The following is a 16,294-nucleotide window of genomic DNA, read 5'->3' as shown; positions in this document are numbered from 1 at the left end:
AAGGGAAACCCAGCCGTAAGATGCCCAGTGATGAAGAACACCCAAACGAGCTAAATGCATTTTATGCTCACTTCGAGGAATACAACACTGACTCTGGCATGAAAGCCCCTGTTGTTCCAGATGACTGTGTCTGTGCCAATGTGAGTAAAACTTTTAAACAGGTTATCACTCGCAAGGCCGCTGGGCCAGACCAACACACGTTATCAAAGCATGCGCAGACCAGCTGGCAAGTGTCTTCACAGACATTTTCAATCTCTCCTTGTTCCAGCCTGTAATCCTAACATGTTTAAAACTGACCACCATTGTCCCTGTTCCCAAGAACTCCAAGGTAACCTGGCTAAATTACTATCACCCTATAGCACTCACATCTGTAATTATGAAGTGATTTGAAAGGCTGGTCATGCTACACATCAACACCATCATCCCAGACACCCTTGGCCCACTCCAATTCGCATACCGCCCCAACAGATCCACAGATTACACAATCTCAGTTGCACTTCACACTGCCCTCTCCCACCTGGACAAGAGGGGAAATAACTATGTGTGAATGCTGTTCATAGACTACAGCTCAGCGTTCAACACCATAGTCCCCTCCAAGCTCATCATCAAGCTAGGGACCCTGGGTCTGAACACCTCCCTCTGTAACTGGATCCTGGACTTCATGACGGTACGGACCCAGGTGTTGAGAGTAGGCAACAACACCTTCGCCATGCTGACCCTCGACACGTAGGGCCCCTCAAGGGTGTGTGCTTAGGCCCCTCCTGTACTCCCTGTTCACTCCAACACCAACAGCCTACAGGGAGGCCAAAGAGTTGACAGTGTGGTGCTATGACAACAACCTCTCCCTCAACATCAGTAAGACCAAGGAGCTGATCATGGACTACCGGAGAAAGAGGGGAGAGCACGCCCCCATCCACATAGACAGGAGACAGGGCTGTAGTGGAGTGGGTCGAGAGCTTCAAGTTACTTGGTGTTCACATCATGAAGGACTTAACATGGTCCACACACACCCGCCTCTTCCCGCTCAGGAGGCTGAAAAAATGGTCCTCGAATCCTCGGATCCTCAAAAAGTTATACAGCTGCACCATTGAGAGCATCTTGACTGGATGCACCAATGCTTGGTATGGCAAATGCACCACCCTCGATTGCAAAGCACTGCCAGCCTGGTTTCTCTTAAAAAATAAAACAAAAAATTGGAAACTATCTATTGATTTTCTACTCAAATCCTGTATCCCCCTTTCTCTCATACAGCTTCTCCATCTCTCAATCTCCCTCTCATATTGCCCACACTGTACCAACACATGTCCAACTGTTTCAATTTCCTGTTAGTAATCACATCTTCCTGATGGATGCCTTCCTATTAGATGTAATGACTTGTTCAGCTGGCTGTGTCCTACCCTACTAAGCCTAGTGAAGATGGCCTCTTCTTTTCGGTCTCATCCTACAATTGTACCCTCCCCTTCTCTGTATTTGGAAGAGATGCCTTCCCTTATTGTCTCTATTCCACTGCCCCTGCCATTCTGCACCACCAATGTTCATATCAGGCCTTTTGCCTCTGCCTTGCTCATTGAAACTTCAACGTTCACCTCCCCACCGCTAACAGCCTATTTAGCCAGTACATCAGCTGCTTTATTTCCCTCCAACCCCACATGGGCTGGGACCCAAGTAAATCTCTGTATGTCCATCTGTCTCACCCGGCCATGGGTTTGTAGTACCTCATACAGCAGGTCTTGTCTGCTACGTGAGCTAAAGGACTGCAGACTCATCAATACCGCACATGAGTCAGAGCCAGTAGTGGTGCGTGGGTAAAATCACTGGGAAGCCAGAAAAAAAAGCTATATTACAACCTGTGTTGTTTGCTCTATAACCTGTTAGTTCATATGCCTTGCGACCATGATATATAGGCCTAAAGGCTGAGACAATAACAAGACACAGTGTCAGAATAAATTAAACCACATCTTCGTTTCATCACAAAACCTGAGAGCAACCTCTGTCCAGAGAAGTCCACAAAGCATATTGCATGTAACAAACAGTTACATGACCTACTGCAAGGTCAAGCAAGTTAATGTTTTCAGACATTTCCGGGACTACTAAATAACTATTGCTTTAGAACCACGGAGAGTTACCGCAAGTCACAAAGAAAACAGGAGCTATCTCCACTATTCCAGCACTATTTCAACTTCAACATCATAAAATCACCTACGCTTATTCTAATACAGTGACAACTAAAAGATACCAAAAACAATTTAGTCCAATCAACATAAGCTAAATATGATGGCAGTCCATGGTTCTGATTTCTGTGTGTGTGTGCGCGTTTGTGCAAGTAGAAAAAACATGTTGAGTCACCCTACTTGTAGAGAAATGCCAATGCCATCCTCCAGTCTTTCATGTTGACGAAATGGTCTATCACACTCTCATACAGTACACGCTTGTATTTTTTTGTTGTCCTAGGCTACTTGGCTAAAATGCTTGCTTGCTAGCTTAACTTCCTTTCATGGGCAACGTTAGCTAGTTAACATTAGCCTTCTACATCTAGCTACATTTTGAACTTCCATCCTCTCAGGCCAGGGGCACAATGTATGAATTGATGGCTGGATCAGAATCGCCGTTATAATCATTGGCCAGTATGGAGAATTAAGTAAAATCCCAAGTCCAAATCCCAATCTCCACCCATGGCTAATTTACGAAAGGGCCCATTTTAGCTAGCTAGCCACTGGAGGACAACAACACAATGAGATGCAACAATTCAAGTTGTTTCTGTCAATGACATATGCTCTCAATGCGATAGGAATGACACCAAATCCAAACGGGCTTCCCTTGACACTTTTTTTTGGTGCACCAGGACCATTCACAGTTGAGCTCACTCAGTTTGGCTATTATTTTATACTTTTTTATCAAGGGAGGCCAAATGTTCGCTGGCTTCCCTTGCATTCAATGCAACGTGCGACAATAATGTCATACTCTTTTGGACCAGACAGCATCAGATAGATGGCCTACACATACAGGGACAAGGGGCCGCTGTTTCGCTCACTAGGATGCTTTCTCCGGTGACATACATTCAGCCTCTTGTGAATTGATGGAAAATTATGAAACAGAGACGAAAGATACATTATTTTATGTTTTTTTCTTTTTTGGGGGGAGAAGCCTGGCTTACCTTGGCATCCATGAATACATGCCACTGGTCAGACCAAATAACTACTCTGTCTGGCTTGACTTCCTCCACCAACTCCAACAGTACAGCCATCAGCTCTGTCATGCCAGGTTGTCTATAATATATTTCCTGACTGCAACCCCACATTCCTGCACTACAAATGCTGACCCAGTAGGAAATTTCTACGGTGCAGTATTTTGAACCATCTGCATCAGTATCCAGACGTCTATTAAAAGGTCCAGTGCAGTCAAAACATTTAATTTCCTGTGTTTCATATATATTTCCAGACTACGAGGTTGCCAATAACAGCTAATTTTCAGGTTACACATCCTTCCCATTAGGCTTTTCAAATGAGGCCCTTCTCTCATTCCACTCCCAAACAGTCCCAGCTAAATTCTTGCTCGAGAAATTGCATTTAGCTAAGAAGCTATTTTAGTTTATTTTTGACCATTTTAATTGAAAACATTCACAGTGTTACCCAGAAATTATTTGATTTTGAGATAAAAACGGCTGCATTGGACCTTTAAACAAATCAGCAAGGTGCTACTGCGTACAGTCCAGTACATCACTGAGGCAGAACTCCCAGATGCACTTCAAAGAAATTACTCCACTCATGCCTCATCATGCAAATGACATTTACAGGGGTGGAATCCCAAAATAAATGTGCAAAGTGATCAAAACAAAATTAGTTAGGACCTCTATACCAGGCGGTGTCAGCCACCCAAGTCATAGATTGTTCTCTCTGCCACCGCATGGCAAGTGGTACCGGAGCGAAAAGTCTGGGACCAAAAGGTACCTGAACAGCTTCTACCCCAAAGCCATAAGACTGCTGAACAGTTAATCAAATGGCTACCCGGACAATTTACATTGATCCCCTTTATTATTTACAGTTTGGCTCTGACTCCCTTGCACTGCTTAGACTCTACCCAAACACTCACACATACTACACTGACACTCCAACACACACACAATGCTACTACTCTGTTTATTATACTGCATATCCTGATGGTCTAGTCACTTTTACCCCTACCCACATGTACATACTGCATTACCTCAATTACCTCAACTACCTCGTACGCCTGCACATTGACTCAGTACTGGTACTCCTTGTATATAGTCTTACTGTTTTTATTGTGTTACTATTTCCTTTTTTATTCAGCAAATATTTGCCTTACTTTTTAACTCTGCATTGTTGGGAATGGGTTCGGAAGTAAGCATTTCACTGTGACCAATAACATTTTATTTGAATCAAACCCGTCCCTATCTTTGAGTAGTCTCTCCAACACTTCTACTACTAGAGGCAGGAGTAGCTATGTTGTGTTTACAACAATAGCTACACTGGGGCTTACCTCCCTTCCATACAGTCCCAACTCCCTCAACTGGGTATACCTAACCACCCAAAGCTCATGTTCCATCCTTGCTTATGTTCCCAACATGCTTGTAGCAACCCTTTTGCAGGATGAAACACCCCATGTCCCAGTAGGTTGCTATGGTTGATATGATGTGGATCCCTTTCACACTTCACCGGGAGGGAACAGGGTTGGAGAAAAACATGAATTAATACCATAAAATTATCTAATGTTGAAATATTACATAGCAAAGGATAAAATAATCCCAATTAAAATATTATGAATGATTATTCTGAATTTATATCCAGTAAGTTCAGCTAAATCTTACACATGGTAGCCTCTTTCTCCGCATTTCGGACAGTTGCCATGCTCCACTAGAATCTGTCGTGTGCAGAGATTCTGCAAAGTCAAGAGTAGAGATCCTATTAAATTGTTCTAATTCCTAATTCTTTGGCACTAATAAGTTCAATGTATTTATATGTCTCGGGCTCTGCTCCTGGCAGGCATGTACCTTGCTCCTAATTCTATGGCACTTGTACACGCCCCACTCATGGATTTTGCTTACAGGGGAGCAAGTGCACAATTATTGGGAGAATCTCAATTGGTTTTGCTCGATGCTCCTCAGTCCTGTCCTGCTTTTGAAAAAGGTCAAAGGTAATTGAGAAGCAGAGGTGAGGAAACGTGGAGACAAATGCACTTCAATGAAATTACACCACTCGTGCCTCATCAGGCAAATCACATTTACAGGGGTGGAATCCCAAAATAAATGTGCAAAGTAATCAAACCAAAATTAGCTAGTTGTGCAAGACATTTTATAGATAAAAGGATAAGTAACGTATAGTTTTTAAATGTGTGCATGCTTTTCTCCTTAGAGAAAACAACAGCTGATTCAAAGGGAACTGAATTAAATCACAAATCGAGGTCATTCAAAACATAACTTAGGCTTTAAATATGCCTGTGTATCCACACATTAATAAGTGGTTTAAACCATTCTTTAAGCATAAATAACACAGTGATACAACCATGTCTTCCCCGGGAATTAGCTAACTTTTGTCACGACTCCTACCGAAGGTGGCTCCCCTTCCTGTTCGGGTGGCGCTCGGCGGTCGTCGTCACCGGCCTACTAGCTGCCACTGATCCCTTTTTCCCCTTTCTGTTTATTGGTTTCACCTGTTTGTGTTTTAGGCTGATTAGTCATGCTTTATTTACCAGCAGGCCCGCCTACTGGTTGTGCGGGATTGTTTGATGTACGTGTGTACACGTCTGTGTGTTACGGGTTTCCCATTTTTCTGGGTTTTGCTGGACTGTTTAAGTTCCCCGTGTTTGGGGCATTTGTTTTGGTGTGCGCCCTTTGTTTCGTGGGGTTGGCTTATGTATAGCACTAACCTGAACTCTCTGCTTCCTGCGCCTGACTTCTCACCCACTACACCCCGGTCGTTACAACTTTGCCGTACTCACGTCACAGGATAAACCTTTCGCACATTTGACACCTTTGTGGGAGACGCACCAGGAACTAACAGCTCTTTCAATAACGTTAATTGTAAAACATTTATTTATCCATATAAATGGTGATATCATTTCATTACATTAGTAGTCGCTAGTTCTAGCTTTAAAACAACATCCTTATATTAACATCCACGCTCCAAAACCAATTACCAACGTTCCGACTAAAATTTATTTTAAAAATCGAATTTATTTATATAACCCTTCTTACATCAGCTGATATATCAAAGTGCTGTACAGAAACCCAGCCTAAAACCCCAAACAGCAAGCAATGCAGGTGTAGAAGCACTAAACATGCATATCTCTCTTTTACAGGTGAACAAATGAGGATATCTTTACAATTATTTAATGAGCGTCCTCATCAATGGAATCAATACACAACTTCAATAAACGTCTGGTTTTATGTCTGAATTTCTATGGCACGGAGACTCGGTTTGTGACACAACCTCCCAGACTGCTAAGAACCTCTGTGTGACCTTGGATGACCTTGACCATGTTGTGGCCATAGTTAGTCACTTTCCAAAATTATAGAAAAATAAGGAAATAAGCAATAGGCCTGCTGATCATCTCCCCTGCAGTGGTGGTAGCCTATGTTACATTAGCAGAATGAGGAGTATCGCACTCAACTCCAATCTGGGGATCAATGTTCTTTCTTACTAGCAAGGTAACACGTAGTCTGTTCTGTTGTAACCTATTACCTACTAAGTGACTGGCCAATCGCTTGAGGTCAAACAAGTAAAACAGCAAACTCAGTAGGATGGATGCTGACAAGCTGAACATAACTGGCACATATCCATAAAAAAAATTCACCATGAATGGGTTGGTACTCATGAAATAAACATCATAGGTCGATTAGCCTCATAAGTTATTAAAACCTCCTGAGACCATGTCTGCATCCCAAATGGCACCCTGTTCACTACTTTGACCAGGACTCATGCACTGGTGTGCACCATAAAGGGAATATGGTGTCATTTGGGACACAGCCCATTATTACCAGGCAGATCAGAGGGAGCTGCCTCAAGCACACCCCCTTAGTTTAACCATCATAACAACATAACCTATAGCATTCATTGGACCGAAGTCACCTGCTGACTAGCATCGGTAGAGAGTTCATCCATGACTGAGAAAGGGGGACTTGGGTTGCATGATTTCTCATTGGATGCTGTCTTGATTATATGTCACTCCCACTTGTCTTCTGGCTTCATCCATGACCTCGGCGAGAAGGTGTGAGTGTGACCAAGGCATTCCAGAGCTCTCCTTCAGCTCTGATGGAGACAATCAGCGTGTTTGAGCAAGGCAAAGTGCATAATCGCTAATCTTGATCACATAATGACCAGTTATTTGGGATGCAAGATGATTTGTAAATTAGTAATTCTGACTGCAATGTAGTCGGTCTCAAACCTGCAGATTCCCATACCATTTCCCCTATCGGCTTGGGCTGTTTTTGGTGCAAACTCTATTTTCATTTTAGTAAGGTGTGTTGTAATATTCAATGGTTCACGTTGCTTTGTGTAAAGTATACCTTTAAGCAGACACTGCCTGACCTCCTCTGCTTCGTAGCGCAGCCCAGTACTGTGGATGAAGTTGAGGGGAAGGCTGGGCTCAGGGAGAGGGTATTGCGTCACCTCTCCATTCACCTCCAGGCTCGTAGGACACCACATGTGGTTGGGGACCTCAGATAGAAACAACACCTAATATGATATTTTCTCTGAAGCCATTGATATGCCATTAATGTCACACTTTGTTGATCTCAATAGGGAATTGAAGAGAGAGGCTTGTTTGATGATACTAATAAACGGTGGTGTGCTTAATCAAAAACAAGTTTTGATAAACACTATGGTACTCTGAATAATAATCTCTCAAACTTATCAACTGAACCACACTGAGCAAAAAAATATAAACGCAGCATGCAACAATTTCAAAGATTTTTTCTGAGTTACAGTTCATATAAGGAAATCAGTCAATTGAAATGAATTAATTAGGCCCTAGTCTATGGATTTCACATGACTGGGAATAAATATACGTATGCATTTGATTGTCACAGATACCAAAAAAAAAGAAGGGGAGTAGATCAGAAAACCAATCAGTATCTAGTGTGACCAACATTTCCTTCACATAGAGTTGATAAGGCTGTTGATTGTGGCCTGTGAAATGTTGTCCCACTCCTCTTCAATGGCTGTGCGATGTTGCTGGATATTGGCGGGAACTGGAACACGCTGTCGTAAACGTTGAGCCAAAGCATCCCAAACATGCTCAATGGGTGACAAAAGTATGCAGGTCATGGAAGAACTGGGACATTTTCAGCTTCCAGGAATTGTGTACAGATCCTTGCGACATTGGGCCATGCATTATCATGCTGAAACATGAGGGGATAGTGGTGGATGAATGGGACGACAATGGGCCTCAGGATCTCGTCACGGAATCTCTGTGCATTAAAATGGCCATCGATAACATGCAATTGTGTTTGTTGTCTGTAGCTTATGCCTGCCCATACCATAACCCCACTGCCACCATGAGGCACTCTGTTCACAACGTTCACATCAGCAAACCTCTCGCCCACACAACGCTGTACACGCTGTCTGCCATCTGCCCAGTACAGTTGACACCCGGATTCATCCGTGAAGAGCACACTTGTCCAGCGTGCCAGTGGCCATTGAAGGTGATCAGTTGCCCACTGAAGTCGGTTATGACACCGAACTGCAGTCAGGTCAAGACCCTGCTGAGGACGACGAGCATGCAGATGAGCTTCCCTGAGACGGTTTCTGACTGTTGGTGCAGAAAATCTTCAGTTGTGCAAACCCACAGTTTCATCAGCTGTCCGCGTTCAGTATACGTAGGTTATTGAAGTTGTTCAGGAGGCTATGGAAATGTTCATTAAAAATCAGCTCTTCAATGAATCATAAACTTGTTTAATTTATTCAGAATCTTCATCATTAGATCAATAACTATAGTGTGCACTTCTTCCCCTACCCTCCTCTGGCTGTGACTTGTTAGAATAATGTATTTCCTCTGTGTGTGTCTGCTAATTCCTACCTTGATGGTCCCCTTGGTCCCAGTGATAACAGCATCATTTGTCAGCATCATCGTGATGGAGCACGTGCACACAGCCATTCTGTTCCCAGAGAACTTTAAGACCAAAACTACTGTTCCATCCACTCCTGGAGGTGCAAATACAAAGCATTAGAAATAGCAAAACAATTTCTTTATTTCAGTTGGAGACTTGAAAAGGGAGACTCTGGTATGTAAGTTAAGCAAGTGGATCTCAAGTCAGAATACCACCAATTACCTGTGTCAATACAGTATCCCATGGCTTGGATGGACTCCGGTCTCTCCCCATTGAACACCATGAAGACAAACTGCAGGCAGTAGATCCCCAGGTCCAGTAGTGCCCCTCCACCCAGCTCTCTATGAGTCAGGCGAGGGATGTGTGTGAGGGGGGCTCCCAGGTCGGCCCTTACCATCTGGACCTCTCCCACCTCACCCTGGCCCAGCAGCCTGCCCACCTCTACAGACACAGGGAAGAAACGAGTCCAGATGGCCTGGGAGATATAACGGAGATACAGTGGAAAGAGAAAGTATGTGAAGCCTTTGGAATGACCTTGATTTCAGAATAAAATGGATCTGATCTCCATCTAAGTCACAACAATAGACAAACACAGTCTGCTTAAACTAATAACACACAAACAAGTATACGTTTTCATGTCTTTAGTGAACACACCGTGTAAACATTCACAGTGCAGGGTAGCGGTCGACCGATTATGATTTTTCAACGCCGATATCGATTATTGGAGGACCAAAAAAGCCGATACCGATTAATCGGACGATTTTTATATATATATTTGTAATAATGACAATTACAACAATACTGATTGAACAATGAACACTTTTATTTTAACTTAATATAATACATAAATAAAATCAATTTAGTCTCAAATAAATAATGAAACATGTTCAATTTGGTTTAAATAATGCCAAAACACAGTGTTGGAGAAGAAAGTAAAAGTGCAATATGTGCCATGTAAAAAAGCTAACTTTTAAGTTCCTTGCTCAGAACATGAGAACATATGAAAGCTGGTGGTTCCTTTTAACATGAGTCTTCAATATTCCCAGGTAAGAAGTTTTAGGTTGTAGTTATTATAGGAATTATGATGCGTTGACTATTTCTCTCTATACCATTTGTATTTCATATACCTTTGACTATTGGATGTTCTTATTGGCACTTTAGTATTGCCAGCCTAATCTCAGGAGTTGATAGGCTTGAAGTCATTAACAGCGCTGTGATTCAAGCATTGCTAAGAGCTGCTGGCAAATGCATTAAAGTGCTTTTTGAATGAATGCTTACGACCCTGCTGCTGCCTACCACCGCTCAGTCAGACTGCTCTATCAAATATCAAATCATAGACTTACATAGAAAACATAGAAATACGAGCCTTTGGTCATTAATATGGTCAAATCTGGAAAATATAATTTTGAAAACAAAACATTTATTCTTTCAGTGAAATACGGAACCGTTACGTATTTTATCGAACAGGTGGCAAACCTAAGTCTAAATATTGCTGTTACATTGCACAACCTTCAATGTTATGTCATTATTATGTAAAATTCTGGCAAATTAATTACGGTATTTTGTTAGGAAGAAATAGTCTTCACACAGTTTGCAACGAACCAGGCGGCGCAACTGCTGCATATACCCTGACTCTGCTTGCACTGAACGCAAGAGAAGTGACACAGTTTCCCTAGTTAATATTGCCTGCTAATGAATTTGCAGGTTTCCAAAAAATATACTTCTGTGTATTGATTTTAAGAAAGGCATTGATGTTCATGGTTAGGTACATTTGTGCAACGAATGTGCTTTTTTCGCGAATGCACTTTTGTTAAATCATCACCCGTTTGTTGAAGTTTAAGTAGCCTGTAATTCAATGATAAATTAACAGGCACCACATTGATTTTTATGCAACGCAGGACAAGCTAGTTAACCTAGTAATATCATCAACCATGTGTAGTGATTATGTGAAGATTGATAGTTTTTTATAAGATAAGTTTAATGCTAGCTAGCAACTTACCTTGACTCCTTGCAGCAACAAGGTCCTTTTGATGCTGCACTCGCGTAACAGGTGGTCAGCCTGCTTCGCAGTCTCCTCGTGGATTGCAATGTAATAATCGGCGTCCAAAAAGGCAGATTAACGATTGTTATTGAAATCGGCCCTAATTAATTGGCCATGCCATGCCGATTAATCAGTCGACCTCTAGTGCAGGGTGGAAAAAGTATGTGAACCCTTGAATTGAATAACTGGTTTACTGTCCTTTGGCAGGAATAACCTCAACCAAACATTTTCTGTAGTTGCGGATCAGACGTGCACAACGGTCAGGAGGAATTTTGGTCCATTCCTCTTTACAAAACTGTTTCAGTTCAGCAATATTCTTGTGATGTCTGGTGTGAACCGCTCACGACGTTATGCCACAGCATCTCAATCGGGTTGAGGTCAGGACTCTGACTGGGTCACTCCAGAAGGCGTATTTGTTTTCTGTTGAAGCCATTCTGTTGTTGCTTTACTTCTGCGTTTTGGGTCATTGTCCTGTTGCATCACCAAACTCCTGTTGAGCTTCAATTGGCAGAGGGATAGCCTTACATTCTCCTGCAAAATATCTTGATAAACTTGGGACTTCATTTTTCCATCAATAATAGCAAGCTGTCCAGGCCCTGAGGCAGCCCCAAACCATGATGTTCCCTCCACCATACCTTACAGTTGGGATGAAGTTTTGATGTTGGTATGCTGTGCCTTTTTTTCTTCCACACATAGTGTTGTGTGTTCCTTCCAAACAACTCAACTTTAGTTTAATCTGTCCACAGAATATTTTGCCAGTAGCGCTGTGGAACATCCAGGTGCTTTTTTGCGATCTTCAGACGTGCTGCATTGAAGAAGCAATTGCTTCGATGGTGTCCTCCCATGAACATCATTCTTGTTTAGTGTTTTACGTATCGTAGACTGGTCAACAGAGATGTAAGCATGTTCCAGAGATTTCTGTAAGTCTTTAGGTGACACTCTAGGATTCTTCTTAACCTCATTGAGCATTCTGCGCTGTGCTCTTGAAGTGATCTTTAGGACGGCCATTCCTAGGGAGAGTAGCAACAGTGCTGAACTTTCTCCATTTATAGACAATTTGTCTTACCGTGGACTGATGAAGGCTTTTAGAGACACTTTTGTAACCCTTTCCAGCTTTATGCAAGTCAACAATTCTTAATCTTAGGTCTTCTGAGATCTTTTTTGTTCGAGGCATGGTTCACATCAGGCAATGGTTCTTGTGAATAGCAAACAACATTTTTGTGAGTGTTTTGTATAGGGCAGGGCATCTCTAACCAATATCTCCAATCTTGCCTCATTGATTGGACTCCAGGTTAGCTGACTCCTGACTCCAATTATCTTTTGGAGAAGTCATTAGCCTAGGGGTTCACATACTTTTTCCAACCTACACTGTGAATGCTTAAATGGTGTATTCAATATAGACAAGAAAAATACAATATTGAGTTTTATTCATTTAAGCAGACTGTGTTTATCTATTGTTGTGACTTAGATGAAGATCAGATAAAATGTTATGACCAATTTATGCAGTAATCCATGTAATTCCAAAGGGTTCACATACTTTTTCTTGCCACTGTAAATATAAGAGGGATGTCTTACTACTGCAATACCGCTCTACGATACAGGCTATCTGGTGTGTATGAAGGGGGATATAGGAGGAATGCTTCACTACTGCCATACTGCTCTACGATAGAGGCTATCTGGTGTGTATGAAAGGGGATATAGGAGGAATGCTTCACTACTGCCATAGTGCTCTACGATAGAGGTTATCTGGTGTGTATGAAGGGGAATATAGGAGGAATGCTTCACTGCATTGTAGAATAATAGTGAAGACATCAAACTATGAAATAACACATACGGAATCATGTAGTAACCAAAAAAGTGTTAAACAATCAAAATATATTTATATTTGAGATTCTTCAAAGTAGCCACCTTTCGCCCTGATGACAGCTTTGCACACTCTTAGCATTCTCTCAACCAGCTTCAGAAGGAATGCTTTTCCAACAGTCTTGCAGAAGTTCCCACATATGCTGAGCACTTGTTGGCTGCTTTTCCTTCACTCTGAGGTCTAACTCATCCCAAACCATCTCAATTGGGTTGATGTCGGGTGATTGTAGAGGCCAGGTCATCTGATGTGCACTCCATGACTCTCCTCCTTGGTCAAATAGCACTTACACAGCCTGGAGGTGTGTTGGGTCATTGTCCTGTTGAAAAACAAATGATAGTCCCACTAAGCTCAAACCAGATGGGATGGCATATCACTGCAGAAAGCTGTGGTAGCCATGCTGGTTAAGTGTGCCTTGAATTCTAAATAAATCACTGACAGTGTCACCAGCAAAGCACCATCACACCACCTCCTCTATGCTTCACGGTGGGAACCACACATATGTGTAGATCATCCGTTCAAGTACTCTGTGTCTCACAAAGACACAGCGGTTGGAACCAAAAATCGCACATTTTGGACTCATCAGACCAAAGGATAGATTTCCACCGGTCTAATGTCCATTGCTTGTGTTTCTTGCCTCAAGAAAGTCTCATCTTCTTATTGGTGTCCTTTAGTAGTGATTGCTTTGCAGCAATTCGACCATGAAGGCCTGATTCACGCAGTCTCCTCTGAACAGTTGATGTTGGGATGTGTCTGTTAATTGAACTCTGTGAAGCATTTATTTGGGCTGCAATCTGAGGTGCAGTTAATTGCCGATGTCTGAGGCTGGTAACTCTAATGAACTTATCCTCTGCAGCAGAGGTAACTCTGGGTCTTCCTCTCCTGTGGCGGTCCTCATGAGAGCCAGTTTCATCATAGCGCTTGATGATTTTTGCGACTGCACTTGAAGAAACTTTCAAAGTTCTTGACATTTTCCATATTGACTGACCTTCATGTCTTAAAGTAATGATGGACTGTTGTTTCTCTTTGCTTATTTAAGCTGTTCTTGCCATAATATGGACTTGGTCTTTTACCAAATAGGGCTATATTCTGTATACCAAAGAAATTCCACAAATGTACTTTTAACAAGGCACACCTGTTAATTGAAATCCATTCCAGGTGACTATCTCGTGAAACTGGTTGAGAGAATGCCAAGACTATGCAAAGCTGTCATCAAGGCAAAGGGTGGCTACTTTGAAGAATCTCAAATATATTTTCATTTGTTTAACACTTTTTTGGTTACTACATGAGTCCATATGTGTTATTTCATAGTGTTGATGTCTTCACTATTATTCTACAACGTAGAAAATAGTACAAATAAAGAAAAACCCTTTGAATGAGTAGGTGTGTCCAAACTTTTGACTGGTACTGAACGTCAGCCTAACATATATTATTCAGGACAAACCACACCGCAGTATAAATATGTCAGTGTTGATGTACTGTATGTGGAAGTATATGATCAGAAGGAGCTTTAGAGTAAACTTGTATGAACATGTTTAAAGTGTCAGGTGTCCCCCTGTACAGTACCTCCATCAGAAAGACATCATTCTCCTTGGCTGTGTTGGTGAGCTCCAGTACCTCTCTTAGATTCATGGCCAGAGGTTTCTCTATGAGCACGTTCTTATGGGAGGTCAAGAAGAGCTTACCTGTGCTCAGGTGGTGAGAGTGGATGGTTCCCACATACACCACATCTGCAAAGAAAGATAGGGGTACGAGCATGGGTTTACAGCTCCAGTCAATTTAAAGCAACAAGCCTATACCACATAGGTTATCAGGTTTTATCCCAAGGTTACAGATGATTTGTGGCCTGAAATGGTCAAACACCTTGGCTATACAGTATCTCTTGTCAAAAGCATGAGTCAAGGTCATTTTTTTTAACCAGATCTGTACCAGGGTAAGGGATTTCATGATAGAACCCACCTATGTCTGAGTCTTTTGCTAGCTCCTCATAGCTCCCATAGACTCTTGGGATGTTGTGCTTTTTGGCAAACTCTTGTGCATGCTGGAGATTCCGAGCAGCAACAGCCACAATCTGAAAAAGATAACCATTTTCATTGTTTCAATTAGAGGTCAATTGAATATAATTTATTTTGTAAAAAATATATACAACAAGATGTATTCCTAGGGGATAACACTTAAAACGCTTATTTCTAAAGTGGTCATAGATGGTAATAGTATTTAGAGTGATAATAGCGTTTTAAATAACCTTTAATTTCTTACTTGAATCCCATCAACATTTATGTTAGCTTTTTCTCAACCACATTCCTCAATTTGGCAGGGTCAGGCAGTTGAAATTACACATTGTGCCTTACTTAACATTGATTAGCCCAGTATTAGGAGAATTACGGTAAAGATTTACACAACATGAAATCAATGGACAATTACGCAACCACAGAACATGGGAGTTATTTACAAAAAAATATGTTTTCTTCTTACTGATGTCACTAACGAGTAAAACATTCATTAAATTATTCTGCAATAATACCAAATGTCTTCTCAAAAATACACTTCACCCTTGCTTATAAGCGAGTAGCCTAATCGCGCAAGGGTTTTAGGATTCCTCCTCATTCCCAATCACAAATAACGTTTACCTGGTGGTCGTCGTGAGGTAGGGTCCTCAGAGCAACTGTAAAGTCGTGGCTGATTTTCCCTGCACTGCAGATTCCCCACCGTGTTGCCATGATTACTTCTGAACTAGCACGTCTCTCTATCTACCCCAGATAGATTTAGCAGACTTTTTTGATAAGGATATATTTCCCACCAGTAGGGAGAGACAGAATACCAGTAGCCGATCTCAGCTGGTTGCTTGACTGGAATTCCACTAAGTGGCGCCAGAGGCTTAACTCTGAAACCCAGACAACCCCCGAGGGCCCCATAAGTCTATTTATTAGCGTCACTGATGTGATACTATTATGCAGGTATTTAGTTCCAAATGTATTTTAGAGACCACCAAACTCAAACTCTATACACAAGAGGATGAATCAAATTATTGCAATGGTGTTCATAGATTATATTTCTATATTGAGAGCTGATTTCTTATCCACTGTCGATCACATGTAGCCTACATGTGTCGACACAATGTGATGCTTTGTCAGTTCTGTCTGCCCTTAGCCCTGCTCACAGAGGGCTGGTTGTTTTCTCAACAGAAGGATAGGCCACACCATCATTTCTCAGCCTGTAGAAGACTACAAGACGATGGGAACTTGGTCCAGGACAGCCCATAATTGTGGGCTATTTATATCTGTGCATTATCTGTCAAGGGCTGCTCCCAGGGTACTGCTGATGG

At 42.0% G+C, this 16,294-nt stretch overlaps 1 protein-coding gene across 1 annotated transcript; it reads right to left on the bottom strand.

Moving 5' to 3' along the window:
- Nucleotides 1-6,029: 6,029 nt before the first annotated feature.
- On the bottom strand, nt 6,030-15,768 carry LOC139546647 (trans-1,2-dihydrobenzene-1,2-diol dehydrogenase-like). Its single transcript, XM_071355266.1, has 7 exons — nt 15,600-15,768; nt 14,929-15,040; nt 14,536-14,699; nt 9,290-9,542; nt 9,037-9,161; nt 7,526-7,676; nt 6,030-7,268 (listed from the first exon to the last, which is right to left on the bottom strand). Exons 1-7 carry the CDS (start codon nt 15,687-15,689, stop codon nt 7,156-7,158), a joined length of 1,008 nt encoding a protein of 335 aa, XP_071211367.1. The 5' UTR covers nt 15,690-15,768; the 3' UTR covers nt 6,030-7,155.
- Nucleotides 15,769-16,294: the final 526 nt, after the last annotated feature.

Source organism: Salvelinus alpinus, chromosome 20 (assembly GCF_045679555.1).
Source record: "Salvelinus alpinus chromosome 20, SLU_Salpinus.1, whole genome shotgun sequence".
NCBI lineage: Eukaryota > Metazoa > Chordata > Actinopteri > Salmoniformes > Salmonidae > Salvelinus > Salvelinus alpinus.
The sequence above is the reverse complement of the archived record's forward strand: the minus strand, read 5'-3'. Positions and strand labels throughout refer to the sequence as shown.